Genomic DNA, 27,935 nt, shown 5'->3' with positions numbered 1-27,935 from the left:
GGAAGCCAGTCTTCAGCCAATTTGATTCACTCCACGTGATATCAAGAAACGGCTGAGTGCACTTGATACAGCAAAGGCTATGGGCCCCGACAACATCCCAGCTGTGGTGCTGAAGACTTGTGCTCCAGAACTAGCTGCGCCTCTAGCCAAGCTGTTCCAGTACAGCTACAACACTGGCATCTACCCGACAATGTGGAAAATTGCCCAGGTATGTCCTGTCCACAAAAAGCAGGACAAATCCAATCCGGCCAATTACCGCCCCATCAGTCTACTCTCAATCATCAGCAAAGTGATGGAAGGTGTCGTCGACAGTGCTATCAAGCGGCACTTACTCACCAATAACCTGCTCACCGATGCTCAGTTTGGGTTCCGCCAGGACCACTCGGCTCCAGACCTCATTACAGCCTTGGTCCAAACATGGACAAAAGAGCTGAATTCCAGAGGTGAGGTGAGAGTGACTGCCCTTGACATCAAGGCAGCATTTGACCGAGTGTGGCACCAAGGAGCCCTAGTAAAATTGAAGACAATGGGAATCAGGGGGAAAACTCTCCAGTGGCTGGAGTCATACCTAGCACAAAGGAAGATGGTAGTGGTTGTTAGAGGCCAGTCATCTCAGCCCCAGGACATTGCTGCAGGAGTTCCTCAGGGCAGTGTCCTCGGCCCAACCATCTTCAGCTGCTTCATCAATGACCTTCCCTCCATCATAAGGTCAGAAATGGGGATGTTCGCTGATGATTGCAGTGTTCAGTTCCATTCGCAACCCCTCAAATAATGAAGCAGTCCAAGCCAGCATGCAGCAAGACCTGGACAACATCCAGGCTTGGGCTCATAAGTGGCAAGTAACATTCGCGCCAGGTAAGTGCCAGGCAATGACAATCTCCAACAAGAGAGAGTCTAACCACCTCCCCTTGACATTCAACGGCATTACCATCGCCGAATCCCCCACCATCAACATCCTGGGGGTCACCATTGACCAGAAACTTAACTGGACCAGCCATATAAATACCGTGGCTACGAAAGCAGGTCAGAGGCTGGGTATTCTGTGGCGAGTGACTCACCTCCTGACTCCCCAAAGCCTTTCCACCATCTACAAGGCACAAGTCAGGAGTGTGATGGAATACTCTCCACTTGCTTGGATGAGTGCAGCTCCAACAACACTCAAGAAGCTTGACACTGTCCAAAATAAAGCAGCCCGCTTGATTGGCACTCCATCCACCACCCGAAACATTCACTCCCTTCACCACCGGCGCACAGTGGCTGCAGTGTGTACCATCCACAGGATGCACTGCAGCAACTCGCCAAGGCTTCTTCGACAGCACCTCCCAAACCCGCGACCTCTACCACCTAGAAGGACAAGAGCAGCAGGCACATGGGAACAACACCACCTGCACATTCCCCTCCAAGTCACATACCATCCCGACTTGGAAATATATCGGCCGTTCCTTCATTGTCGCTGGGTCAAAATCCTGGAACTCCCTTCCTAACAGCACGGTGGGAGAACCGTCACCACACGGACTGCAGCAGTTCAAGAAGGCGGCTCACCACCACCTTCTCAAGGGGCAATTAGGGATGGGCAATAAATGCCGGCCTCGCCAGCGACGCCCACATCCCATGAACGAATAAATAAAAAACAACAGAATACAGCAGCCTTCTTCCAATTGAAAGAGTCGATCCTTTATTAAGTTTGGCGTGGAGAGCAGTTGAACAGAGTACAATCAAATGTAGATAGGCGTTCTTTAATTCCAGTCTGTGTCAGGGTGCAGTGGAGACATCTCCTTCAGTACTGTCCCCCACTAACAGCAAAAAGCGTGGTCTTTTCATGATACTTTTCCTTATACCTTGCACACGCCCACCGAAACCTATTTAACACACACAGACTGAGTGTCTCTGTTTGCCACTCAAACAATATTCAAAAACTGGCTTTGAAACGGCCCTTTCCCCACAAAGATTGTTGTGTCTTTGTTCACTCAAACCATGTGTGACATTCCTCCCATCCGCTGACCTCATGCAGATTACTGTGTCCTTCTTTGGAGTGAAGTGTGACTTCCCTGTACTTGACTGATCATTCCCCGGACTATCAAAGTTGGTTGTTTCTCAAGTAACAAGGTCAAAGGCGCCCAAAGTAATTCAACAGTCAACGAGATTATCCTTGTTTCCTTTGTTTGATAAGACAGAGCTGGTCAAACTTCTTATTCTTGAGACACACCATTTGTATCCACACAATAGAATGTCAACTGACATGTTTTGACATGCTTGTTCCAAGGAACTCCCTATAATTTATACTGATATCGATCATCTGTCTCGCTTCCCTTTAATTGGGTGGCTATTCAACCCAAACAGTCTTCACACTGTTTCTCTTCCAGGAACATAGGAACAGGAGTAGGCCATTCAGCCCCTCGTGCCTGCTCCGCCATTTGATAAGATCATGGCTGATCTGTGATCTAACTCCATATACCTGCCTTTGGCCCATATCCCTTAATACCTTTGGTTGCCAAAAAGCTATCGATCTCAGATTTAAATTTAGCAATTGAGCTCGTATCAACAATGGGGTCCTCGGATATACAAATGGGGGTATAGAGTACAAAAGGGCAGAGGTCATGTAAACCTGTACAAATCATTGGTTAGGCCGCAGTTCGAATATTGTGTCAAGTTTTGGGCATCTTCCACTGGGAAGGATGTCAAGGCCATGGAAAGGGTGCAGAAGAGATTCACTGAGATGATACCAGGGACGAGAGACTTTAGTTATGAGGAGAGACGAGAGGAACTGGGGCTCTTCTCATTAGAACAAAGAAGGGTAAGAGGGCCTGAGGGTGTTTTCAAAGTTTGTTCAGGTAAATCAGGAAAAACCAGTTCTCCTAGTCGGTGAGTCAGTAACTAGAGGGAATCAAATTCAAATCATCACCAAAAGACTCAGTCCCAGGGATAAAATATCGCACACACCGTACAAAAATGTTAGGGACTCTCACAGTTCTTCCAGATCTGTGTCTGGGGGAGAAACTGATGGGTTTATCTTATCTTTGGGTTAAATGTTATTCTCATCGAGGTGCTGGATGTCACTGCCAGAGAATGGGGCATTTTGAGCATCTAGTGTCTGCATGAAACACTCTCCAGACAGGTACAGCACGGGTTAGATACAGAGTAAAGCTCCCTCTACACTGTCCCACCAAACACTCCCAGGGCAGGTACAGCACGGGTTAGATACAGAGTAAAGTTCCCTCTAAACTGTCCCACCAAACACTCCCAGGGCAGGTACAGCATTGGATGCATGCAGACTAAAGCTGTGCTGTCCCTGCCATAGGAACATAGGAACAGGAGTAGGCCATTCAGCCCCTCGTGCCTGCTCCGCCATTTGATAAGATCATGGCTGATCTGTGATCTAACTCCATTTACCTGCCTTTGGCCCATATCCCTTAATACCTTTGGTTGCCAAAAAGCTATCTATCTCACATTTAAATTTAGCAATTGAGCTAGTATCAATTGCCGTTTGCGGAAGAGAGTTCCAAACTTCTACCACCCTTTGTGTGTAGAAATGTTTTCTAATCTCACTCCTGAAAGGTCTGGCTCTAATTTTTAGACTGTGCCCCCTACTCCTAGAATCCCCAACCAGCGGAAATAGTTTCTCTCTATCCACCCTATCTGTTCCCCTGAATATCTTATAAACTTCGATCAGATCACCCCTTAACCTTCGAAACTCCTGAGAATACAACCCCAATTTGTGTAATCTCTCCTCATAACTTAACCCTTGAAGTCCGGGTATCATTCTAGTAAACCTACGCTGCACTCCCTCCAAGGCCAATATGTCCTTCCGAAGGTGCGGTGCCCAGAACTGCTCACAGTACTCCAGGTGCGGTCTAACCAGGGTTTTGTATAGCTGCAGCATAACTTCTGCCCCCTTGTACTCTAGTCCTCTAGATATAAAGGGCAGCATTCCATTAGCCTTCTTGATTATTTTCTGCACCTGTTCATGACACTTCAATGATCTATGTACCTAAACCCCTAAGTCCCTTTGGCCATCCACTGTTTTTAACTTTTTACCATTTAGAAAGTACCCTGGGAATGTTTGATGGAACAGTGTCGAGGGAGCTTTACTCTGTATCTAAACTGTGCTGTCCCTGACCTGAGAGCCCCAGATGCTGACAAGAGGTGCTCTGACTGATAAAATGTCCCATTCCCCGGCACTGAGACCCATCACCATGGTGAGCACAAAGATTCATCTAAAGGGAACACAAACCCATCAGTATCTCCCCCGGACACAGATACTGAGGGACAGGGAGTGTCTGGGGCAATGTCATTTCTTACTCAGTAAGCTATTAATTGGTCCAGTACCCCTCCCCATTAATCCTGGGCTCCACACGGGTCGAATCCTGCTCCTGTTTCCCTTCCTGTAACAGCGCTGAGCTAAACCCAGCCCATAACGATCAGCGCTCTGGGAGGTTGGTTGCTGGGCACTGCAGTGATGCCATTCAGCCCATCTGGTCCTCTCCTCGTCCCTTTAAAGCTGGAGAGCTGGGACATCCTGTCTCCAATCAAATCCCACCTGTTCCTCGTGAGAATCCCAGGGGAAGGGTCAAGGCTCAGAGTGTGGAACACAACCAAAGGGTGAAAAGAGGAGGAGAGGAGAGGTAAATCAAGGAGTAGGGATTGAGGGACAATTTGAGAGCCCGTCGACTTCAGGAGGGGAAGATTGATTTCAGCAGTTTTAGGATCCAGGGAGAGAACAAGAGAGGTAGGTCAGAAGAGCAATTACTGCAGCAGCTTCGATAAATAGTGTGGGAGAGACGGTGGGGGTTAGGAGAGGACCATGGACTGTCTGTTAAAGTGTCTGTTTGCTGTGACCAGTTTTCCTTCTGTTATAAATAGCCTCCTGTAGCTCAGTGACACAAACGGCCCATTAAACTCCACCAATGTCCTCTGGCCCGGCGAGGTCTCTCTTTGTGAAACATCAGAACTGCCGACACTGTCGGCTTTAAGGAGACGTTCCCCTTTGGAGATCGGATTGAGTTTGATTAAATTGATGTTAAAAGTAACAACGCTGCTTTGCTCAGTGGCGATAAAAGATCGGAATATTTCTCAGATAGAATTTTCTGTCCTGTCGGATGCGGACGAGTTGTAGGTCCATCTTTTAAAAAGTTGTGGGAACTCAGTTCTACGATGGATTCCACTCGCTTTGTAACAATACCTCAAATCAGCTCTCGTCATCTGTTACAGATATCAAGGGTTCAAAACATTATGTGTGAACCAACACTGATTTATTCGATATATATACAGATTAAACTGCAGCTGAAACAAGCCTGAACTCTCAGAATGAACGTGGTTCAGTCCTGGATGTGATTAACAACGGCAATAACAGCAGAATCCAACCCCTGCAGTCACAGGTGAATTCGCTGGTGTTTCAGGAGGCTGGATGACTGAATGAATCCCTTCCCACACTCAGTGCAGGTGAACGGCCTCTCCCCAGTGTGAACTCGCTGGTGTCTCAGCAGGTTGGACACTGCAGTGAATCTCTTCCCACACTCAGTGCAGGTGAACGGCCTCTCCCCAGTGTGAACTCGCTGGTGTGTCAGCAGGGTGGAGGACTGAGTGAATCCCTTCCCACACACGGGGCAGGTGAACGGCCTCTCCCCAGTGTGAGTGCGTTGGTGTTTCAGCAGATCATTTCTGCTTTTAAAGCCCTTCTCACAGTCAGAGCATTTAAAAGGTCTCATGTCAGAGTGCACAAGTTGGTGTTCAACGAGGCTGGATGAACGAGTGAATCCCTTCCCACACACGGGGCAGGTGAACGGCCTCTCCCCTGTGTGAGTGCGTTGGTGTGTCAGCAGCTCGTTTCTGCCTTTAAAGCTCTTCTCACAGTCAGAACATTTAAAAGGTCTCTCATCAGTGTGAACTCGCTGATGTGACAGGAGGTGGGATGACTGAGTGAATCCCTTCCCACAAACGGTGCAGGTGAACGGCCTCTCCCCAGTGTGAGTGCATTGGTGTTTCAGCAGTTTGTTTGTGCTTTTAAAGCTCTTCTCACAGTCAGAACATTTAAAAGGTCTGTCATCAGTGTGAACTCGCTGGTGTGACAGAAGGTTGGATGACTGAGTGAATCCCTTCCCACACACGGAGCAGGTGAACGGTCTCTCCCCTGTGTGAACTCGCTGGTGTCTCAGCAGGTGCGATGACTGAGTGAATCCCTTCCCACACACGGAGCAGGTGAACGGTCTCTCCCCCGTGTGAACTCGCTGGTGTTCCAGGAGATCATTTGTTCTTTTAAAGCTCTTCTCACAGTCAGAACATTTAAAAGGTCTGTCATCAGTGTGAACTCGCTGGTGTGTCAGCAGGTTGGATAGCATGGTGAAAGCCTTCTCACACATGGAGCAGGTGAATGGCCTCTCCCTGGAGTGAACTTGCTGGTGTGTCTGGAGCTTGGCTAATTGAGTGAATCCCTTCCTACACACAGAGCAGGTGAACGGTCTCTCCCCAGTGTGAACTCGCTGGTGTGTCAGCAGGTGTGATGACTGGGTAAATCCCTTCCCACACACGGTACAGGTGAACGGCCTCTCCCCGGTGTGACTCCGTCGATGAGTTTCCAGATGGGACGGGTAATTGAATCCCTTCCCACAGTCCCCACATTTCCACGGTTTCTCCGTGGTCCGGGTGCCCTTGCGTCTCTCCAGGTTGGACGATCAGTTGAAGCCTCGTCCACACACACAACACGTGGACGGTTTCTCCCCGCTGTGAATGGTGTGATGTTTTTTCAGGCTGTGTAACTGGTTAAAGCTCTTTCCACAGTCAGTGCACTGGAACACTCTCACTTGGGTGTGTGTGTCTCGGTGATTTTCCACTCACACTGATGTTTGAAATCTTCTCCCACAGACAGAACAGACGAACATTTCTCCTTCCACATTCAAAGGCCGATGATATTCAGGTCCTGATGAATCGAGTGACTCTGTCAGATCTTGACGTGATCTTTGGTTTGAGTTTCCCGTCTGTAAATCCTCCCCTTCTAATACCCTGTAAAAGGAGTTTACAAAAGTCATCACTGTAAATACAGGATAGAAATTCAGAACAGACAATTCTAGTTTCTATGGAACATTCTTTCCTCTCTTATTCCTCAAAGCTGTAAATCCCCCGACCCACACACTCTCCCTCCTCCCTGTGCTGAAATCCAAACACATCCCACCATCTCCAACATTTCTTCCCTCCACTCCCAGTTTTCTCCCTCCCTCTCCTCTGGTTGGGTTCAGTTCTACAGGTTTCATTGGTCAGAACATTGAATACAGGAGTTGGGATGTCTTGTTGAAGTTGTACAAGACATTAGTAAGGCCACACTTGGAATACTGTGTACAGTTCTGGTCACCCTATTATAGAAAGGATATTATTAAACTAGAAAGAGTGCAGAACAGATTTACTAGGATGCTACCGGGACTTGATGGTTTGACTTATAGGGAGAGGTTGGATAGACTGAGGCTTTTTTCCCTGGAGAGTAGGAGGTTTAGGGGTGATCTTATAGAAGTCTATAAAATAATGAGGGGCATAGATAAAGTAGATAGTCAAAATCTTTTCCCAAAGGTAGGGGAGTCTATAACGAGGGGGCATAGATTTAAGGTGAGAGGGGAGAGATACAAAAGGGTCCAGAGGGGCAATTTTTTCACTCAAAGGGTGGTGAGTGTCTGGAACGAGCTGCCAGAGGCAGTAGTAGAGGCGGGTACAATTTTGTCTTTTAAAAAGCATTTGGACAGTTACATGGGTAAGATGGGTATAGAGGGATATGGGCCAAGTGCAGGCAATTGGGACTAGCTTAGTGGTATAAACTGGGCGACATGGACATGTTGGGCCGAAGGGCCTGTTTCCATGTTGTAAACTTCTATGATTCTATGATTCTGTGATACACCCGCTGTGGGCAGAGTGAGAATAAAATAAATGAGGCACTGGGACCCTGAAGCCCCGCCCACTGTTCACTGTCACTGGGACCCTGAAGCCCCGCCCACTGTTCCCGGTCACTGGGACCCTGAAGCCCCGCCCACTCTGTTCACTGTCACTGGGACCCTGAAGCCCCGCCCACTCTTTGTTCCCCATCACTGGGACCCTGAAGCCCCGCCCACTCTTTGTTCCCCATCACTGGGACCCTGAAGCCCCGCCCACTCTTTGTTGCCGGTCACTGGGACCCTGAAGCCCCGCCCACTCTTTGTTCCCGGTCACTGGGGCCCTGAAGCCCCGCCCACTATTTGTTCCCGGTCACTGGGACCCTGAAGCCCCGCCCACTCTTTGTTCCCGGTCACTGGGACCCTGAAGCCCCGCCCACTCTTTGTTCTGTCACTGGGACCCTGAAGCCCCGCCCACTCTTTGTTCCCCATCACTGGGACCCTGAAGCCCCGCCCACTCTTTGTTCCCCATCACTGGGACCCTGAAGCCCCGCCCACTCTTTGTTCCCCATCACTGGGACCCTGAAGCCCCGCCCACTCTTTGTTGCCGGTCACTGGGACCCTGAAGCCCCGCCCACTCTTTGTTCCCGGTCACTGGGGCCCTGAAGCCCCGCCCACTATTTGTTCCCGGTCACTGGGACCCTGAAGCCCCGCCCACTCTTTGTTCCCGGTCACTGGGACCCTGAAGCCCCGCCCACTCTTTGTTCTGTCACTGGGACCCTGAAGCCCCGCCCACTCTTTGTTCTGTCACTGGGACCCTGAAGCCCCGCCCACTCTTTGTTCCTGGTCACTGGGACCCTGAAGCCCCGCCCACTCTTTGTTCCTGGTCACTGGGACCCTGAAGCCCCGCCCACTCTTTGTTCCCCATCACTGGGACCCTGAAGCCCCGCCCACTCTTTGTTCCCCATCACTGGGACCCTGAAGCCCCGCCCACTCTTTGTTGCCGGTCACTGGGACCCTGAAGCCCCGCCCACTCTTTGTTCCCGGTCACTGGGGCCCTGAAGCCCCGCCCACTATTTGTTCCCGGTCACTGGGACCCTGAAGCCCCGCCCACTCTTTGTTCCCGGTCACTGGGACCCTGAAGCCCCGCCCACTCTTTGTTCTGTCACTGGGACCCTGAAGCCCCGCCCACTCTTTGTTCTGTCACTGGGACCCTGAAGCCCCGCCCACTCTTTGTTCCCCATCACTGGGACCCCGAAGCCCCGCCCACTCTTTGTTCCCGGTCACTGGGACCCTGAAGCCCCGCCCACTCTTTGTTCCCGGTCACTGGGGCCCTGAAGCCCCGCCCACTATTTGTTCCCGGTCACTGGGACCCTGAAGCCCCGCCCACTCTTTGTTCCCGGTCACTGGGACCCTGAAGCCCCGCCCACTCTTTGTTCTGTCACTGGGACCCTGAAGCCCCGCCCACTCTTTGTTCCCGGTCACTGGGGCCCTGAAGCCCCGCCCACTCTTTGTTCCCGGTCACTGGGACCCTGAAGCCCCGCCCACTCTTTGTTCCCGGTCACTGGGACCCTGAAGCCCCGCCCACTCTTTGTTCCCGGTCACTGGGACATTGAAGCCCCGCCCACTCTTTATTCCCGGTCACTGGGACCCTGAAGCCCCGCCCACTCTGTTCCTGGTCACTGGGACCCTGAAGCCCCGCCCACTCTTTGTTCCCGGTCACTGGGACCCTGAAGCCCCGCCCACTCTTTGTTCCCGGTCACTGGGACCCTGAAGCCCCGCCCACTCTTTGTTCCCAGTCACTGGGATCCTGAAGCCCCGCCCACTCTTTGTTCCCAGTCACTGGGACCCTGAAGCCCCGCCCACTCTTTATTCCCGGTCACTGGGACCCTGAAGCCCCGCCCACTCTGTTCCTGGTCGCTGTGACCATGCAGCCCCGCCCACTCTTTGTTCTGTCACTGGGACCCTGAAGCCCCGCCCACTCTTTGTTCCTGTAACAAGATGGCTGCCCGTACACCGTGATCTCTACTTGACCTCTTACTAAAATGGCGGCCAGTTACGCCCCGCACCCGGGTCTGTCACCGAGGTGCAAACACGGGACCTGCGGGCTCTTGTTCGGGGCCTTAGGCCGACACCAGGCGTTTATGAAGCTTCTCTGCCCACCCGCAGGTCTAATTCCTCCCCAGCTCCCTCCTTCTCCTACCGGCCTCCGACCCGCCCGTTCTGCCTCAATCTGTCGCCACCACTCACACTGCGCATGCTCAGAGCACAGCGCTGTCCTGCGCCTGCGCACTAGGCTCCTGTAGTGATTGATAGGGCGCATTCTGCCGCGCGGGGGCTTCTGGGTAAATGCACCGTCATTGAAAGCCCCTGTTGGTGAAAAAAAAAAATTTTTTTTTCACCCCATGGAGATTGGGGCCGGAGGGGCAATAAACAAGATTAATACATAAATTATACAGAAACCCGAGCGCCCGGGCCCTCAGCCGTGGTGCGAAGTAAACTGGCCGCCACTTTGCTGTTATTACCGCCCATCTCAGGCCCGCCCCGCCCAGTCTGGTTTAATCGCTAAATATTTTCTAACTCGAGCTCGGGCCTGTAATTCTGAGGGAAACTCGTTTTTTCTCTGTCCTATCTGAAAGGCTGTTGCAGGGCTTAATAAGCTGGCAAGAAGTTTTTATAGAGTGGAAAGAGATGAAAAACGCCACTAGCAATGCCTGCTGGTGCACTCTGTCTCCAATATGTACCGTCCAAAAGATGACAAAGGTCAGACCGTGTGGAGTGAAGGGCCAGGTAGCAGAGTGGATGGAAAGATGGCGACAAAACAGAAATCAGAGGATAGGAGTTCAGGGACATTTCTCGTACTGGCAGAAGGTGAGAAGTGGGGTCCTGCAGGGATCCGTGCTGGGTCCGCTGTTGTTCACCATGATTTGGAATCAGAAATTGGAGGTATGTTCTCGCAATTTGCAGATGACACCAAATTGGGTGGTGTAGCTAATAATGTTCAGGTTTGCACCAAAATACAGCAACACATAAACAGGCTCGCAGACTGGGCAGATAAATGGGAAATGAAATTCAATATAGTGAAATGTGAGGTGCTTTATTTTGGCAGGAGGATTAAGGAGATCACTTATTCATTAGAAGGTAAGAAACTAAATGAAGTAGAGGAGCAAAGAGATCTGGGAATACAGACACATAAATCACTAAAAGTAGCAACACCAGTTGATAAGGCCACGAAGAGTGCAAAGAAAGTACTGGGATTCATTTCTGGAATAGAATACCAGAGCAGGGAGGTAATGTTAAAATTATACTGGATCCCCTGTAAATATTAGTACCATCTCTGGATCCATTGTAAATATTAGTACCATTTCTGGATCCCCTGTAAATATTAGTACAGTCTCTGGATCCCCTGTAATTATTAGTACAGTCTCTGGATCCCCTGTAATTATTAGTACAGTCTCTGGATCCCCTGTAATTATTAGTAACATCTCTGGACCCCCTGTACATATTAGTACAGTCTCTGGACCCCCTGTACATATTAGTACAGTCTCTGGACCCCCTGTACACATTAGTACAGTCTCTGGATCCCCTGTAAATATTAGTACAGTCTCTGGATCCCCTGTAATTATTAGTACAGTCTCTGGACCCCCTGTAAATATTAGTACAGTCTCTGGACCCCCTGTAAATATTAGTATCATCTCTGGACCCCTTGTAAATATTATCATCTCTGGACTCCCTGTAAATATTAGTACAGTCTCTGGACCCCCCCCCCCCCCATAATTGTTAGTACCAACTCTGGATCCCCTGTAAATATTATCATCTCTGGACCCCCTGTAAATATTAGTACTATCTCTCAATCACTTTTTAATATTATTACAGTTGCTGGATCCCCTTTAAAAGGAGCAGCAGGTTCAGGCACCCTGCTAACAGAACCTCTCCCCCAGGGACCTATTCTGAATTAAATCTCATACCCCGAAGTTCCCTGTAACTATATTTCCCATCCCTGATCCCTTTATCAATCTATCTCCCCTCCCGGGTACCCCCTCTAATTTTTAAGCTAAATATATAGAGGCCTACCAGAAACTCACGTGTGGGACAGAGATTGACAAGAATAGTAATCCAGTGAAACACGGTTTATAGAATTAATAGCTGGATATAGAGACTTACCAGCAACTCGAATAGCATCGAGAGTGGGACAGGGAAAGACAAGGACTGTAATAAAGTGAGACAACAACAACTGCATTTATATAGTGCCTTTAACATAGTAAAACGTCCCAAGGCGCTTCACAGGAGCGATTATCAAACAAAATTTGACACTGAGCCACATAAGGAGATATTAGGACAGGTGACCAAAAGCTTGGTCAAAGAGGCAGGTTTTAAGGAGCGTCTTAAAGGAGGAGAGAGAGGTAGAGAGGCAGCGCGGTTTAGGGAGGGAATTCCAGAGCTTAGGGCCTAGGCAGCTGAAGGCACGGCCGCCAATGGTCGAGCGATTAAAATCAAGGATGCACAAGAAGCAATCATTGGAGGAGCGCAGAGATTTTGGAGGATTGTGGGGCTTGAGGAGGTTACAGAGATAAGGAGGGGCAAAGCCATGGAGGGATTTGAAAATAAGGATGAGAATTTTAAAATCGAGGAGTTCCCAGACCAGGAGCCAATGTACGTCAGTGACCACAGTGGGTGATGGGAGAACGGGACTTGGTGCGAGTTAGGATACGGGGCAGCAGAGTTTTGGATGAACTCAAGTTTATGGAAGGTGGAAGATGAGAGGCCAGCCAGGAGAAAATTGGAATAGTCAAGTCTAGAGGTAACAAAGGCATTGATAAGGCTTTCAGCAGCAGATGAGCTGAGACAGGGGCGGAGATGGGCGATGTTACGGAGGTGGAAGTAGGCGGTCTTGGTGATGGAGTGGATATGGGGTCAGAAGTTCATCTCAGGGTCAATTAAGGCACCAAGGTTGTGAACGGTCTGGTTGAGCCTCTGACAGTGGCCGGGGAGAGGGATGGAGTCGTTGGCTAGGGAACCGAGCTTGTGGCAGCGACAGAAGACAACGGCTTTGATTTTCCCAATATTTAGTTGGAGGAAGTTTTTGCTGATGTCGGACAAGCCGTGTGACAAATGAGAGACAGTGGAGGGGTCGTGAGAGGTGGTGGTGAGGCAGAGCTGGGTGACGCCAACGTACATGTGGAACCTGACGTGTTTTCGGATGGTGTCGCCGAGGGACAGCATGTAGATGAGAAATAGGAGGGGGCCAAGGATAGATCCTTGGGGGACTCCAGAGGTAACGGTGCAGGAGTGGGAAGAGAAGCCATTGCAGGTGATTCACTGGCTACGACTGGATAGTTAAGGATGGAACCAGGATCCTCGAGGGATGAAAGAGAAGAGATTGGGTAGAATGGGCCTAGATTCTCTGGAGTTTAGAAGAATGAGAGGTGATCTCATTGAAACAATGAAATTCTTAGAGGGTTTGATAGGGTAGATGCTGAGAGGTTGTTTCCCCTGGCTGGAGAGTCTAGAACTAGGGGGCATAGACTCAAGATAAGGGGTCAGCCATTTAGGACTGAGATGAGGAAAAAATTCATCACTCAGAGGGTTGTGAATCTTTGGAATTCTCTACCCCGGAGGGCTGTGGATGTTCAGTCGTTGAGTATATTCAAGACTGAGATCGATAGATTTTTCAACACAAAGGGAATCAAGGGATATGGAGATCGGGCGGGAAAGTGGAGTTGAGGTCGAAGATCAGCCATGAACTTATTGAATGGCGGAGCTGGTTCAAGGGGCCGTATGGCCTATTCCTGCTCCTATTTCTTATGTTCTTATGACTCCAGAGGTAACGGTGCGGGAGCGGGAAGAGAATTGCAGATGATTCTCTGGCTATGAATGGATAGATAAGAATGGAACCAGGCCAGCGCAGTCCCGCCCTGCTGGATAATGGAGGAGAGGTGTTGGAGGAGGATGGTGTGGTCAACCATGTCAAAGGCTGAAGACAGGTCGAGAAGGATGAGGAGAGATAGCTTACCATGGTCATGGACACATAGGATGTCATTTGTGACCTTGATAATGGCCGTTTCAGTAATGTGGCAGGGACGGAAACCTGATTGGAGGGGTTCAAACACGGAATTGTGGGAAAGATGGGCACGGATTTGGAACTTTGGAGAGGAAAGGGAGGTTGGAGATGGGGCGGTAGTTTGCAAGGACAGAGGGGTCAAGGGTGAGTTTTCTGAGGAGGGGTGTGATGATAGCAGATTTGAAGGGGAGGGGGACAGTACCTGAGGAGAGGGAGCTGTTAACAATATCAGTTAACATGGGGGCCAGGAAGGGAAGTTGGGTGGTCAGCAGTTTGCTGGGAATAGTGTTGAGGGAGCAGGAGGGGGGGGTTTCATGGTCAAGGTGAGCTCGGAGAGGGCATGAGGGGAGATAGGAGAGAAACTGGAGAAAGATGCGAGTTCAGGACGAGGGCAGGGGGGACCGTAGGGGAAGTTTGGCTTGGTGGACTAGGGGAAGGGAGGGAAGAGGCAGAGGCAGCTGAACGGATGGTCTAAAACTTAGTGACAAAGAAGTCGATGAGCTCCTCACACTTTTCGTTGGAGGTGAGGGTGGAGATGGGCGGGGAGAGGGGTTTAAGGAGATGGTTTGTAGTGGAGAAGAGAAGCCGGGGGTTATCTTTGCATTCCAGGATGATCCTGGAATCGTGAGAAGTTTTGGCAGAGGAGAGCAGGACCCGATAGTGCTTAATGTGGTCCAGCCAGACCTGGCGATGAATGGCTCGTCCAGTTGTTCACCATAAAGGTTCAAGTCTGCGTCCCTTGGACTTAAGGGAGCAGAGATGAGGGCCATACCAGAGGGAACAACCAAGGTGGGAAAGGGTAATGGTTTTAATGGGGTCAAGGGCATCAAAGGTGGAGGTGGAGGTGAGGGTGTGAATGAGCAGAACCTCAAAAGGTAATAATCTCTGGATTACCAGCTGAGCCACCCACAAATTGGGATAGGGTCAAGCAGATCAGAGAGTTAAATTCGTGGCTCAAAGACTGTTGTGCGAGACAGGGGCTTTGATTCATGAGGTACTGGCACCAGTATTGGGGAAAGAGGGTGCTGTTCCCTTGGGACGGGCTGCACTTAAGCCGGGCTGGGACCAGTGTCCTGGTGAATTGAATAACTAGCGCTGTAGATAGGACTTTAAACTAAAAGGGGGGAGGGGTTAGGTGAGGGGAAATTTAGAAATCTGAAGGGAAAAGACAAGGGGATAGAGCAGTGTAGCGATTTGGGTAATAGTTTTGGGTAGCGATGATAATAATGCATCAACAAATAAGGTCAAGGCAGGGAATAATGGTAACAAGATAGACGAATTAGTGGCACAAATAGAGATAAATGGGTTTGATCGAATAGCCAATACAGAGACGTGGTTGCAAGGTGACCAAGGCTGGGAACTAATTATTTCAGGGTACTTGACATTAAGGAAAGACAGGCAGAATGGAAAAAGGAGGGGGTGTAGCCCTGATAATAAAGGATGACATAAGGACAGTGGTAAGAAAGGATCTTGGCTCGGAAGATCAGGAAGTAGAATCAGGAAGGGTGGAAATAAGGAATAACATGGGGCAGAAAACACTCTGAGTGTAGTTTATAGGCCCCCTAACAGTATCTATACAGTTGGACAGTATTAATCAAGAAATAATAGGAGTTTGTAACAAAGGCAGTGCAATAATCATGGGGGACTTTAGTCTTCATGTACACTGGACAAATCAAATTGACAAAGATAGTCTGGAGGACGAGTTCATGGAATGCATTTGAGACAGGTTCCTAGAACAATACATCGTGGAATCAATCAGGGAACAGGCTATTTTAGATCTTGTATTGTGTAAAGAGACAGGGTTAATTAGTGATCTTGTAGTAATGGATCCTCTTGGGAAGAGTGATCATAACATGATAGAATTTCACACTGAGTTTGAGAGTGACATACATCAGTCCGAAACTAGAGCCTTAAACTTAAATAAAGCCAATTACATATGTATGCGGGGCGAGTTGGCTAAGGTAGATTGGGAAATTAGATTAAAAGGTATGACAGTAGATAAGCAATGGCAAACATTTAAAGAAATATTTCAGAATTCTCTACGAATATACATTCCATTGAGAAATAAAAATCCACAGGAAAAGTGATCCATCTGCGGCTAACTAGTGAAGTTAAGGATAGTTTTAGTTCTTGTGTTATTATGTTCTTATGGGCAGATCGTTAGCTGCAGAAATGTTGCGGTGAATGGACGGTCAAAGCCTAGATAGTTCGGAATTTGAAAGTGCCCTTATAAGTGACTGGGCGAAGGGTTTTTTCCAGGGGCGGACACAGAAGGAAGTGGGGTTGGGAGGGGGATGGGGGATGTTGGTGGATAGGAGGATAGTGATCGACTTCAAGAGGATATAGACAGGCTGGTGAAATGGGCGGACACGTGGCAGATGAAATTTAACGCTGAAAAATGCAAAGTGATACATTTTGGTCGGAAGAACAAGGAGAGGCAATATAAACTAGAGGACACAATTCTAAAAGGGGTACAGGAACAGAGAGATCTGGGGGTTATATGTGCACAAATCATTGAAGCTGGCAGGGCAGGTTGAGAAAGCAGTTAAAAAAGCATATGGGATCCTGGGCTTTATAAATAGAGGCATAGAGTACAAAAGCGAGGAAGTCATGATGAACCTTTATAAAACACTGGTTCGGCCACAACTGGAGTATTGTGTCCAGTTCTGGGCACCGCACTTTAGGAAAGATGTGAAGGCCTTAGAGAGGGTGCAGAAAAGATTTACTAGAATGATTCCAGGGATGAGGGACTTTAGTTATGTGGATAGACTGGAGAAGCTGGGGTTGTTCTTCTTGGAACAGAGAAGGTTGAGTGGAGATTTGATAGAGGTATTCAAAATCATGAAGGGTCTGGACAGAGTAGATAGAGAGAAACTGTTCCCATTGACGGAAGGGTCAAGAATCAGAGGACATAGATTTAAGGTGATTGGCAAAAGAACCAAAGGTGACATGAGGAAAAACGTTTTTACACAGCGAGTGGTTAGGATCTGAGGGGGTGGTGGAGGCAGATTCAATCGTAGCTTTCAAAAGGGAACTGGATAAGTACTTGAAAGGAAAAAAATTGCAGGGCTACGGGAATAGGGCGGGGGAGTGAGACTAGCTGGATTGCTCTTGCATAGAGCTAGCATGGACTCGATGGACCGAAAGGCCTCCTCCCGTGCTGTAAGCTTTCTATGATCAGAGATGGCCTTATCCATGATTGACACGATGGGAGTAGAGAGGCCACGTGAGATGGCACGGTCGACGGGGTGGCCATGAATATGGTTAGGGGAGTTTATATGGAGGGAGAGATTAAGGGAGGATAGGAAGGCAGTGAACTCAGAGGAGAGAGAGCATGATGAGTTGAGATGGAGGTTGAAAATCACCGAGGATGAGAAATCGCTCGGTGCAGAAGCTGAGGGAGGAAAGCAGTGAAGATGTCTAGGCGAGCAACTTGGTACTTGGGTGGGCGGTAGATAAGGACGATTTTAAAGGAGAGGTGAGAAGGGTGGAACAAGGTGAGATGCTCAAAGGAAGAGAAGGTGCCAGAGGGGTAGGGAGACCGACCAATGAGTGGTTTGGTGATAACTGCCACACCGCCACCGCGGTGGTATGTGGGGGGGGGGAGCAAGCAGTGGAAGATATAGCCAGGCGGGGAGGCTTCATTAAGGTGGAAGGTGCCATCACCATCAAGGCCGTGATATCGATGCAATCGTCAACATTAAGCTCATGGATATCAAGGGCCTTGAACGGACATTCTGGAGGGAGATGTGGAGACGATAGTGATAGCTGAGCTGCTGGCAGAGTCCACATGGTCAGCACTGGGAGGGGTGAGTGGGACGGGAAGAAGATTGGCAAGATTAGCCCTCGCTGTTACTTTCCAGCAACACCAACAACAGCGAGTGTGGGAAATTAAATGACAAGAACAGTAATGCAGTGAAACTTGGTTTACAGAATTAATAGCTGGATATAGAGACTTATCAGGAACACCAACCGCAGTCAGGAGAGGATAGTAAATTACTTCTATACCCTTAAGCACGAAATCTATCCAAAACTTTAATGATAGTAAATCATTGGTTCTACCACCCCTCAGCGGTGACCATAAGACCATAAGAGATAGGAGCAGGAGTAGGCCATTCGGCCCCTCGAGCCTGCTCCGCCATTTAATGAGATCATGGCTGATCTGATTTTTACCTCAACTCCACTTTCCCCATATCCTTTGACTCCCTTGCTGATCAAAAATTTCTCTAACTCAGCCTTGAATGTATTCAATGACTCAGCCTCCACAGCTTTTTGGGGTAAAGAATTCCAAAGATTCACGACCCTCTGGGAGAAGAAATTCCTCCTCATTTCCATCTTAAACGGGCGACCCCTCATTTTGAGACTATGCCCTCTAGTTTCCGGTAGGGAAACTTTTAGAAACGATAATCCGGGACAGAATTAACAGTCACTTGGACGAGTGTGGATTGATTAGGGAAAGCCAGCACGGATTTGTTAAAGGCAAATCGTGTTTAACTAACCTGATAGAGTTTTTTGATGAGGTAACAGAGAGGGTCGATGCGGGCAATGCGGTTGATGAGGTGTATATGGACTTTCAAAAGGCGTTTGATAAAGTGTCACATGGTAGGCTTATCGTCAAGATTGCGGCCCATGGAATCATAGAATCATAGAAGTTTACAACATGGAAACAGGCCCTTCGGCCCAACATGTCCATGTCGCCCAGTTTATACCACTAAGCTAGTCCCAATTGCCTGCACTTGGCCCATATCCCTCTATACCCATCTTACCCATGTAACTGTCCAAATGCTTTTTAAAAGACAAAATTGTACCCGCCTCTACTACTGCCTCTGGCAGCTCGTTCCAGACACTCACCACCCTTTGAGTGAAAAAATTGCCCCTCTGGACCCTTTTGTATCTCTCCCCTCTAACCTTAAATCTATGCCCCCTCGTTATAGACTCCCCTACCTTTGGGAAAAGGGGGCAGTAACAACATGGATACAGAATTAGCTAAGGGACAGGAAACAGAGAGTAGTGGTGAACGGTTGTTTCTCGGACTGGAGGGAGGTGTACAGTGGTGTTCCCCAGGGGTCGGTACTAGGACCACTGCTTTTCTTGATATATATTAATGACTTGGACTCGGGTGTACAGGGCACAATTTCCAAATTTGCAGATGACACAAAACTTGGAAGGGTAGTAAACAGTGAGGAGGATAGTGATAGACTTCAAGAGGATATAGACAGGCTGGTGGCATGGGTGGACACGTGGCAGATAAAATTTAACACAGAAAAATGAGAAGTGATATATTTCAGTAGGAAGAACAAGGAGAGGCAATATAAACTAAAGGGCACAACTCTAAAAGGGGGACAGAAACAGAGATCTGGGGGTATATGTGCACAAATCGTTGAAGGTGGCAGGGCAGGTTGCAGGTTGAGAAAGTGGTTAAAAAAGCATACGGGGTCCTGGGTTTTATAAATAGAGGCATAGAGTACAAAAGCAAGGAAGTCATGATGAAACTTTATAAAACACTGGTTCGATCACAACTGGAGTATTGTGCCCAGTTCTGGGCACCGCACTTTAGGAAAGATGTAATGGCCTTAGAGAGGGTGCAGAAGAGATTTACTAGAACGATTCCAGGGATGAGGGACTTTAGTTACATGGATAGACTTGAGAAGCTGGGGTTGTTTTCTTAGAGTGGAGAAGGTTGAGAGGAGATTTGATAGAGGTGTTCAAAATCCTGAAGGGTCTAGACAGAGTAGATAGAGAGAAACTGTTCCCATTGGCGGAAGGGTCAAGAATCAGAGGACACAGATTTAAGGTGATTGGCAAAAGACACAAAGGTGACATGAGGAAAAACTTTTTCACACAGCGAGTGGTTGTGATCTGGAATGCACTGACCGAGGGGGTGGTGGAGGCAGATTCAATCATGGTCTTCAAAAGAGAATTGGATAAGTACTTGAAAGGAAGACATCTGCAGGGCTACGGGGATAGGGCGGGGAAGTGGGACCAGCTAGATTGCTCTTGCATAGAGCCAGTGCGGACTCGAAGGGCCGAATGACCTCCTGCCATGCTGTAACCTTTTTATGATTCTAGGTGCAGCAATAGACGCTTCAGAGATACCAAGCTTATTGTCATATCCTTACTTCTTTAAAGGATGGGAGACCTTACAATTAACAACAACTTGCATTTATATAGTGCCTTTAATGTAGCAACATGGGAAGATAGGAACAGGAGTGGGCCAGTTAGCTCCTCGAGCCTGTAACGCCATTCAATGAGATCATGGTTGATCTGTGACCTTACTCCATATATCCACCGTAGCCCCATATCCGTTAATTCAGGGAGGTATTGCTGCAGTTATAGAAGGTATTGGTGAGACCGCACCTGGAATACTGCATACAGTTTTGGTGTCCATACTTAAGAAAAGACATACTTGCTCTCGAGGCAGTACAAAGAAGGTTAATCCCGGGGATGAGGGGGTGGACATATGAGGAGAGGTTGAGTAGATTGGGACTCTACTCATTGGAGTTCAGAAGAATGAGAGGCGATCTTATTGAAACATATAAGATTGTGAAGGGGCTTGATCGGGTGGATGCGGTAAGGATGTTCCCAAGGATGGGTGAAACTAGAACTCGGGGGCATAATCTTAGAATAAGGGGCTGCTCTTTCAAAACTGAGATGAGGAGAAACTTCTTCACTCAAAGGGTAGGAGGTCTGTGAAATTTGCTGCCCCAGGAAGCTGTGGAAGCTACATCATTAAATAAATTTAAAACAGAAATAGACAGTTTCCTAGAAGTAAAGGGAATTAGGGGTTACGGGGAGCGGGCAGGAAATTGGACATGAATTTAGATTTGAGGTTAGGATCAGATCAGCCGTGATCTTATTGAATGGCGGAGCAGGCTCGAGGGGCCGATTGGCCTACTCCTGCTCCTATTTCTTATGTTCTAATTCCTTTGATTAACAAAAATCTATCAATCTCAGGTTTAAAATGATCAATTGAGCTAGCTTGGACTGCCATTTGCAGAAGAGTGTTCCAAACTTCTACCACCCTTTGCGTGTAGAAGTGTTTCCTAACTTAATTCCTGAAAGTCCTGGCTCTAATTTTCTGGCTGTGTCCCCGAGTCCTAGACTCCCCAACCAGCGGAAATGGTTTCTCTCTATCTACCCTATCAGTTCCCCTTAATATCTTGAAACTTTGATCAAATCACCCCTTAATCTTCTAAATTCCAGGGATTGCAACCTTAGTTTGTGTAATCTCTCCTCGTAATTTAACTCACGAAATCCGGGTATCACTGAATATATTTAAGAAGGAGCTAGATAGATTTCTAGACACAAAAGGCATCAAGGGTTATGGGGAGAGGGTATTGAGATAGAGGATCAGCCATGATCATATTGAATGGCGGAGTAGGCTCGAAGGGCCGAGTGGCCTACTCCTGCTCCTATTTTCTATATTTCTATGTTTCTATTCGACCTAATGAAATGTCTCAAGGCGCTTCACAGGAGCGTTATCAGATCAAATTTGACACCGATCCACATAAGGAGATATTAGGACAGTTTGACCAAGCTTTTGGTCACAGAGGTAGGTTTTAGGGAATGTCTTAAAGGATGAGAGAAAGGTAGCGAGGTGGGTAGGTACAGTACAGGGTTAGATAGAGAGTAAAGCTCCCTCTATCACAGCAAACAGTCCCAGGACAGGTGCAGCATGGGTTAGATACAGAGTAAAGCTCCCTCTACACTGTCCCATCAAACATTCCCAGGGCAGGTACAGCATGGGTTAGATACAGAGTAAAGCTCCCTCTACACTGTCCCATCAAACACTTCCAGGGCAGGTACAGCATGGGTTAGATACAGAGTAAAGCTCCCTCTACACTGTCCCATCAAACATTCCCAGGGCAGGTACAGCACGGGTTAGATACAGAGTAAAGCTCCCTCTACACTGTCCCATCAAACATTCCCAGGGCAGGTACAGCATGGGTTAGATACAGAGTAAAGCTCCCTCTACACTGTCCCATCAAACACTTCCAGGGCAGGTACAGCACGGGTTAGATACAGAGTAAAGCTCCCTCTACACTGTCCCGTCAAACACTCCCAGGGCAGGTACAGCATGGGTTAGATACAGAGTAAAGCTCCTTCTACGTTGTCCTGTCAAACACTCCCAGGGCAGGTACAGCATGGGTTAGATGGATCAGTACTTGGGCCTCAGCTGTTTACAATCTATACCAACGACTTCGATGAAGGGACCGAGTGCAATGTATCCAAGTTTGTTGATAATGCAAAACTCGGTGGGAAAGTAAACTGCGAAGATTAAGTGAGTGGGCAAGAAGGTGGCAGATGGAGTGTAACGTGGGGAAATGTTAGACTGCAGGAAGATATCAATGGACTGGTCAGATTGGCAGAAAAGTGACAAATGGAGTTCAATCCGGAGATGTGTGAGGTGATGCATTTGGGGCGGGCAAACAAGGCAAGGGAATACACAATAAATGGGAGGATACTGAGAGGTGTAGAGGAACAGAGGGACCTTGGAATGCACGTCCACAGATCCCTGAAGGTAGCAAGACAGGTGCATAAGGTGGTTAAAAAGGCAAAAGGAATGCTTTCCTTTATTAGCCGAGGCGCAGAATATAAAAGCAGGGAGGTTATGCTAGAACTGTATAAAACACTAGTTAGGCCACAGCTTGAGTACTGTGTACAGTTCTGGTCACCACATTACAGGAAAGATGTGATTGCACTAGAGAGGGTGCAGAGGAGATTTACGAGGATGTTGCCAGGGCTGGAGAATTTTAGCTATGATGACAGATTGGATAGGCTGGGGTTGTTTTCCTTGGAACAGAGGAGGCTGAGGGGTGATTTGATTGAGGTGTACAAAATTATGAGGGGCCGAGATAGAGTGGATATGAAGGACCTATTTCTCTTAGCAGAGAGGTCAATAACCAGGGGGCATAGATTTAAATTGATTGATAGAAGGATTAGAGCAGAAATGAGGGAAAAGTTTTTCACCCAGAGGGTGGTGGAGGTCTGGAACTCACTGCATGAGAGGGTGGTAGAGGCAGAAACCCTCAACTCATTAAAAAAAATCCCGGGATGTGCACCTGAAGAGCTGTGACCTGCAGGGCTACGGACCAAATGCAGGAAAGTGGGATTCGGCTGGGTGGCTCGTTTCTCAGCCGGCGCGGACTCGATGGGCCGAACGGCCTCCTTCTGTGCTGTAAATTTTCTATGATTCTATGATGTGAAATTATCCACTTTGGTAGGAAGAATAGAAAAGCAGAATAATTTTTAAAAGATGGGAGTATAAGAAATGTTGCTAGTCAGAGGGATTTGCGTGTCCTTGTACACGAATCACAGAAAGTTAACATGCAGGTACAGCAAGCAATTAGGAAAGCAAATGGTATGTTGGCCTTTATTGCAAGAGGGTTGGAGTATAAGAGTAAGGAGGTCTTGCTACAGTTATATAGGGCTCTGGTGAGACCACACCTGGAGTATTGTGTACAGTTTTGGTCTCCTTACCTGAGGAAGGATATACTTGCCTTAGAGGGGGTGCAACGAAGGTTCACTGGATTGATCCCTGGGATAAGATAGGAACATAGGAACAGGAGTAGGCCATTCAGCCCCTCGTGCCTGCTCCGCCATTTGATAAGATCATGGCTGATCTGTGATCTAACTCCATATACCTGCCTTTGGCCCATATCCCTTAATACCTTTGGTTGCCAAAAAGCTATCTATCTCACATTTAAATTTAGCAATTGAGCTAGTATCAATTGCCGTTTGCGGAAGAGAGTTCCAAACTTCTACCACCCTTTGTGTGTAGAAATGTTTTCTAATCTCACTCCTGAAAGGTCTGACTCTAATTTTTAGACTGTGCCCCCTACTCCTAAAATCCCCAACCAGCGGAAATAGTTTCTCTCTATCCACCCTATCTGTTCCCCTTAATATCTTATAAACTTCGATCAGATCACCCCTTAACCTTCGAAACTCTAGGGAATATAACCCCAATTTGTGTAATCTCTCCTCGTAACTTAACCCTTGAAGTCTGGGTATCATTCTAGTAAACCTACGCTGCACTCCCTCCAAGGCCAATATGTCCTTCCGAAGGTGCGGTGCCCAGAACTGCTCACAGTACTCCAGGTGCGGTCTAACCAGGGTGGTTGTCGTATGAGGATTGAGTAGAATGGGCCGAAATTGTCTGGAGTTTAGAAGAATGAGAGGTGATCTCACTGAAACGTATAAAATTCTTAGAGGGCTTGACAGGGTAAATGCTGATGTTAATTGTCTGATTTATATCAATTGGTGTTAACTGTATTCAAGTGTTGGGTATCAATTGGGGACTCTCTTGTATCCTTTTTATAGGAGAGCTTATCGAGGGTGTGGCGTGTGTGTAAGGGGAATCTCTGTGAATACAGGTTAGAAGCAACTAAATAACAGGCTCTAGTATTCTATCGTTCACCACACGGCGATCCAATTTTTTTTTTATTCGTTCACGGGATGTGGGCGTCGCTGGCAAGGCCGGCATTTATTGCCCATCCCTAATTGCCCTTGAGAAGGTGGTGGTGAGCCGCCTTCTTGAACCGCTGCAGTCCGTGTGGTGAAGGTTCTCCCACAGTGCTGTTAGGAAGGGAGTTCCAGGATTTTGACCCAGCGACGATGAAGGAACGGCCGATATATTTCCAAGTCGCGATGGTGTGTGACTTGGAGGGGAACGTGCAGGTGGTGGTGTTCCCATGTACCTGCTGCCCTTGTCCTTCTAGGTGGTAGAGGTCGCAGGTTTGGGAGGTGCTGTCGAAGAAGCCTTGGTGAGTTGCTGCAGTGCATCCTGTAGATGATACACACTGCAGCCACAGTGCGCCGGTGGTGAAGGGAGTGAATGTTCAGGGTGGTGGATGGGGTGCCGATCAAGCGGGCTGCTTTGTCCTGGATGGTGTCGAGCTTCTTGAGTGTTGTTGGAGCTGCACTCATCCGAGCAAGTGGAGAGTATTCCATCACACTCCTGACTTGTGCCTTGTAGATGGTGGAAAGGCTTTGGGGAGTCAGGAGGTGAGTCACTCGCCGCAGAATACCCAGCCTCTGACCTGCTCTCGTAGCCACAGTATTTATATGGCTGGTCCAGTTAAGTTTCTGGTCAATGGTGACCCCCAGGATGTTGATGGTGGGGGATTCGGCGATGGTAATGCCGTTGAATGTCAAGGGGAGGTGGTTAGACTCTCTCTTGTTGGAGATGGTCATTGCCTGGCACTTATCTGGCGCGAATGTTACTTGCCACTTATGAGCCCAAGCCTGGATGTTGTCCAGGTCTTGCTGCATGCAGGCTTAGACTGCTTCATTATCTGAGGGGTTGCGAATGGAACTGAACACTGTGCAGTCATCAGCGAACATCCCCATTTCTGACCTTATGATGGAGGGAAGGTCATTGATGAAGCAGCTGAAGATGGTTGGGCCGAGGACACTGCCCTGAGGAACTCCTGCAGCAATGCCCTGGGGCTGAGATGATTGGCCTCCAACAACCACTACCATCTTCCTTTGTGCTAGGTATGACTCCAGCCACTGGAGAGTTTTCCCCCTGATTCCCATGGACTTCAATTTTACTAGGGCTCCTTGGTGCCACACTCGGTCAAATGCTGCCTTGATGTCAAGGGCAGTCACTCTCACCTCACCTCTGGAATTCAGCTCTTTTGTCCATGTTTGGACCAAGGCTGTAATGAGGTCTGGAGCCGAGTGGTCCTGGCGGAACCCAAACTGAGCATCGGTGAGCAGGTTATTGGTGAGTAAGTGCCGCTTGATAGCACTGTCGACGACACCTTCCATCACTTTGCTGATGATTGAGAGTACACTGATGGGGCGGTAATTGGCCGGATTGGATTTGTCCTGCTTTTTGTGGACAGGACACACCTGGGCAATTTTCCACATTGTCGGGTAGATGCCAGTGTTGTAGCTGTACTGGAACAGCTTGGCTAGAGGCGCAGCTAGTTCTGGAGCACAAGTCTTCAGCACTACAGCTGGGATGTTGTCAGGGCCCATGGCCTTTGCTGTATCCAGTGCACTCAGCCGTTTCTTGATATCACGTGGAGTGAATTGAATTGGCTGAAGACTGGCTTCCGTGATGGTGGGGATATCGGGAGGAGGCTGAGATGGATCATCCACTCAGCACTTCTGGCTGAAGATGGTTGCAAACGCTTCAGCCTTGTCTTTTGCACTCACGTGCTGGACTCCGCCATCATTGAGAATGGGGATGTTTGCAGAGCCTCCTCCTCCCGTTAGTTGTTTAATTGTCCACCAACATTCACGACTGGATGTGGCAGGACTGCAGAGCTTTGATCTGATCCGTTGGTTGTGGAATCGCTTAGCTCTGTCTATAGCATGTTGCTTCCGCTGTTTAGCATGCATGTCGTCCTGAGTTGTCGCTTCACCAGGTTGGCACCTCATTTTTAGGTACGCCTGGTGCTGCTCCTGGCATGCTCTTCTACACTCCTCATTGAACCAGGGTTGATCCCCTGGCTTGTTGGTAATGGTAGAGTGAGGAATATGCCGGGCCATGAGGTTACAGATTGTGCTGGAATACAATTCTGCTGCTGCTGATGGCCCACAGCGCCTCATGGATGCCCAGTTTTGAGCTGCTCGATCTGTTCTGAATCTATCCCATTTAGCACGGTGGTAGTGCCACACAACACGTTGGATGGTGTCCTCAGTGCGAAGACGGGACTTCATCTCCACGAGGACTGTGCGGTGGTCACTCCTCCCAATACTGTCATGGACAGATGCATCTGCTAAGAGGCTGTTTCCTCTGGCTGGAGAGTCTAGAACTAGGGGTCATAGTCTCAAGATAAGGGGTCAGCCATGTCGGACTGAGATGAGGAAAGATTTCTTCACTCAAAGGGATTTGAATCTTTGGAATTCTGTACCCCAGAGTGCTGTGGTTGCTCAGTCGTTGAGTATATTCAAGACTGAGATCGATGGATATTTAGACACTAGGGGAAATCAAGGGATATGGGGATCGGGTGGGAAAGTGGAGTTGAGTTAGACGATCAGCCATGATCATTTTGAATGGGGGAGCAGGCCCGAAGGGCCGAATGGCCGACTCTTGCTCCCATTTTCTATGTTTCTGTGACCCAAACCATCAGGATAATCAGTTTGGACATTTCTATTTTTGATTCAGATTATTGCATTTGCAATGTTTTAACTTTTTTTTTGTACATTTCTGATTTTAATTCATCTTATTTTATTTGCAGTTGCTTCCCTGTTTTTGTTTCGGGCTTGCAGATGTTGCATTTTAAAACAAATTCGAAACACCGGGTGCGCAGTGACGGCGGAGTCCGGATCCTTTGATTGACAGCTCTCACCTCCCTCCTCCTCCACGGCTGACACCTCCCATCACGTGATTCGCGGCAGCGTCGCTCATCTTGGCGAGCTGACGTCATCGACGAGCAGGTCCCGCTCCAGCCCGGGGGGGGGGGGAAGGCCGCGCGGTTACTAAGCAACGGTCCCTTAGCAACAGGCCGGAGACCGGGCCCCGGGAGGATGATCATGGCGACGCCTGGTGCATAATTATTATTATTATTATTATTATTATTATTATTATTTATTAGGAGGCTTCCCCTGGGTATCTCGAAGCTGTAATTCGGTCAGTGGGAGGATCAGTCTGCAATTGGTTTTGGGTGATGGAGAAGGCGGCGATCGTGGATTCAGACCGGCCCTGCTGTAAGATCAGGGTGAGGGGCTGTGAGACAGGCCCTGCCCTGCTGTAAGATCAGGGTGAGGGGCTGTGGGACCGGCCCTGCTCTGCTGTAAGATCAGGGTGAGGGGCTGTGAGACAGGCCCTGCTCTGCTGTAAGATCAGGGTGAGGGGCTGTGAGACCGGCCCTGCTCTGCTGTAAGATCAGGGTGAGGGGCTGTGAGACCGGCCCTGCTCTGCTCTAAGATCAGGGTGAGGGGCTGTGGGACCGGCCCTGCTCTGCTGTAAGATCAGGGTGAGGGGCTGTGAGACCGGCCCTGCTCTGCTGTAAGATCAGGGTGAGGGGCTGTGAGACCGGCCCTGCTCTGCTCTAAGATCAGGGTGAGGGGCT

The 27,935-nt window shown here is 48.7% G+C and overlaps 1 protein-coding gene across 1 annotated transcript in view; it reads right to left on the bottom strand.

The window, feature by feature from the left end:
• The window catches only part of LOC137336014 (zinc finger protein 850-like), a 60,267-nt gene extending 50,232 nt beyond the window's left edge, over positions 1-10,035 (bottom strand). Inside the window, exons 1-2 of the mRNA XM_068001518.1 lie at positions 9,889-10,035; positions 5,374-6,996 (exon numbers count right to left, since the gene is read on the bottom strand). Of these exons, the coding sequence (XP_067857619.1) occupies positions 5,374-6,356 (983 nt within the window). The 5' untranslated portion in view covers positions 6,357-6,996; positions 9,889-10,035. The remainder of the gene's footprint in view (positions 1-5,373; positions 6,997-9,888) is intronic.
• Between the last annotated feature and the right edge of the window lie 17,900 nt (positions 10,036-27,935).

Source organism: Heptranchias perlo, chromosome 20 (assembly GCF_035084215.1).
Source record: "Heptranchias perlo isolate sHepPer1 chromosome 20, sHepPer1.hap1, whole genome shotgun sequence".
Classification (NCBI taxonomy): domain Eukaryota; kingdom Metazoa; phylum Chordata; class Chondrichthyes; order Hexanchiformes; family Hexanchidae; genus Heptranchias; species Heptranchias perlo.
The sequence above is the reverse complement of the archived record's forward strand: the minus strand, read 5'-3'. Positions and strand labels throughout refer to the sequence as shown.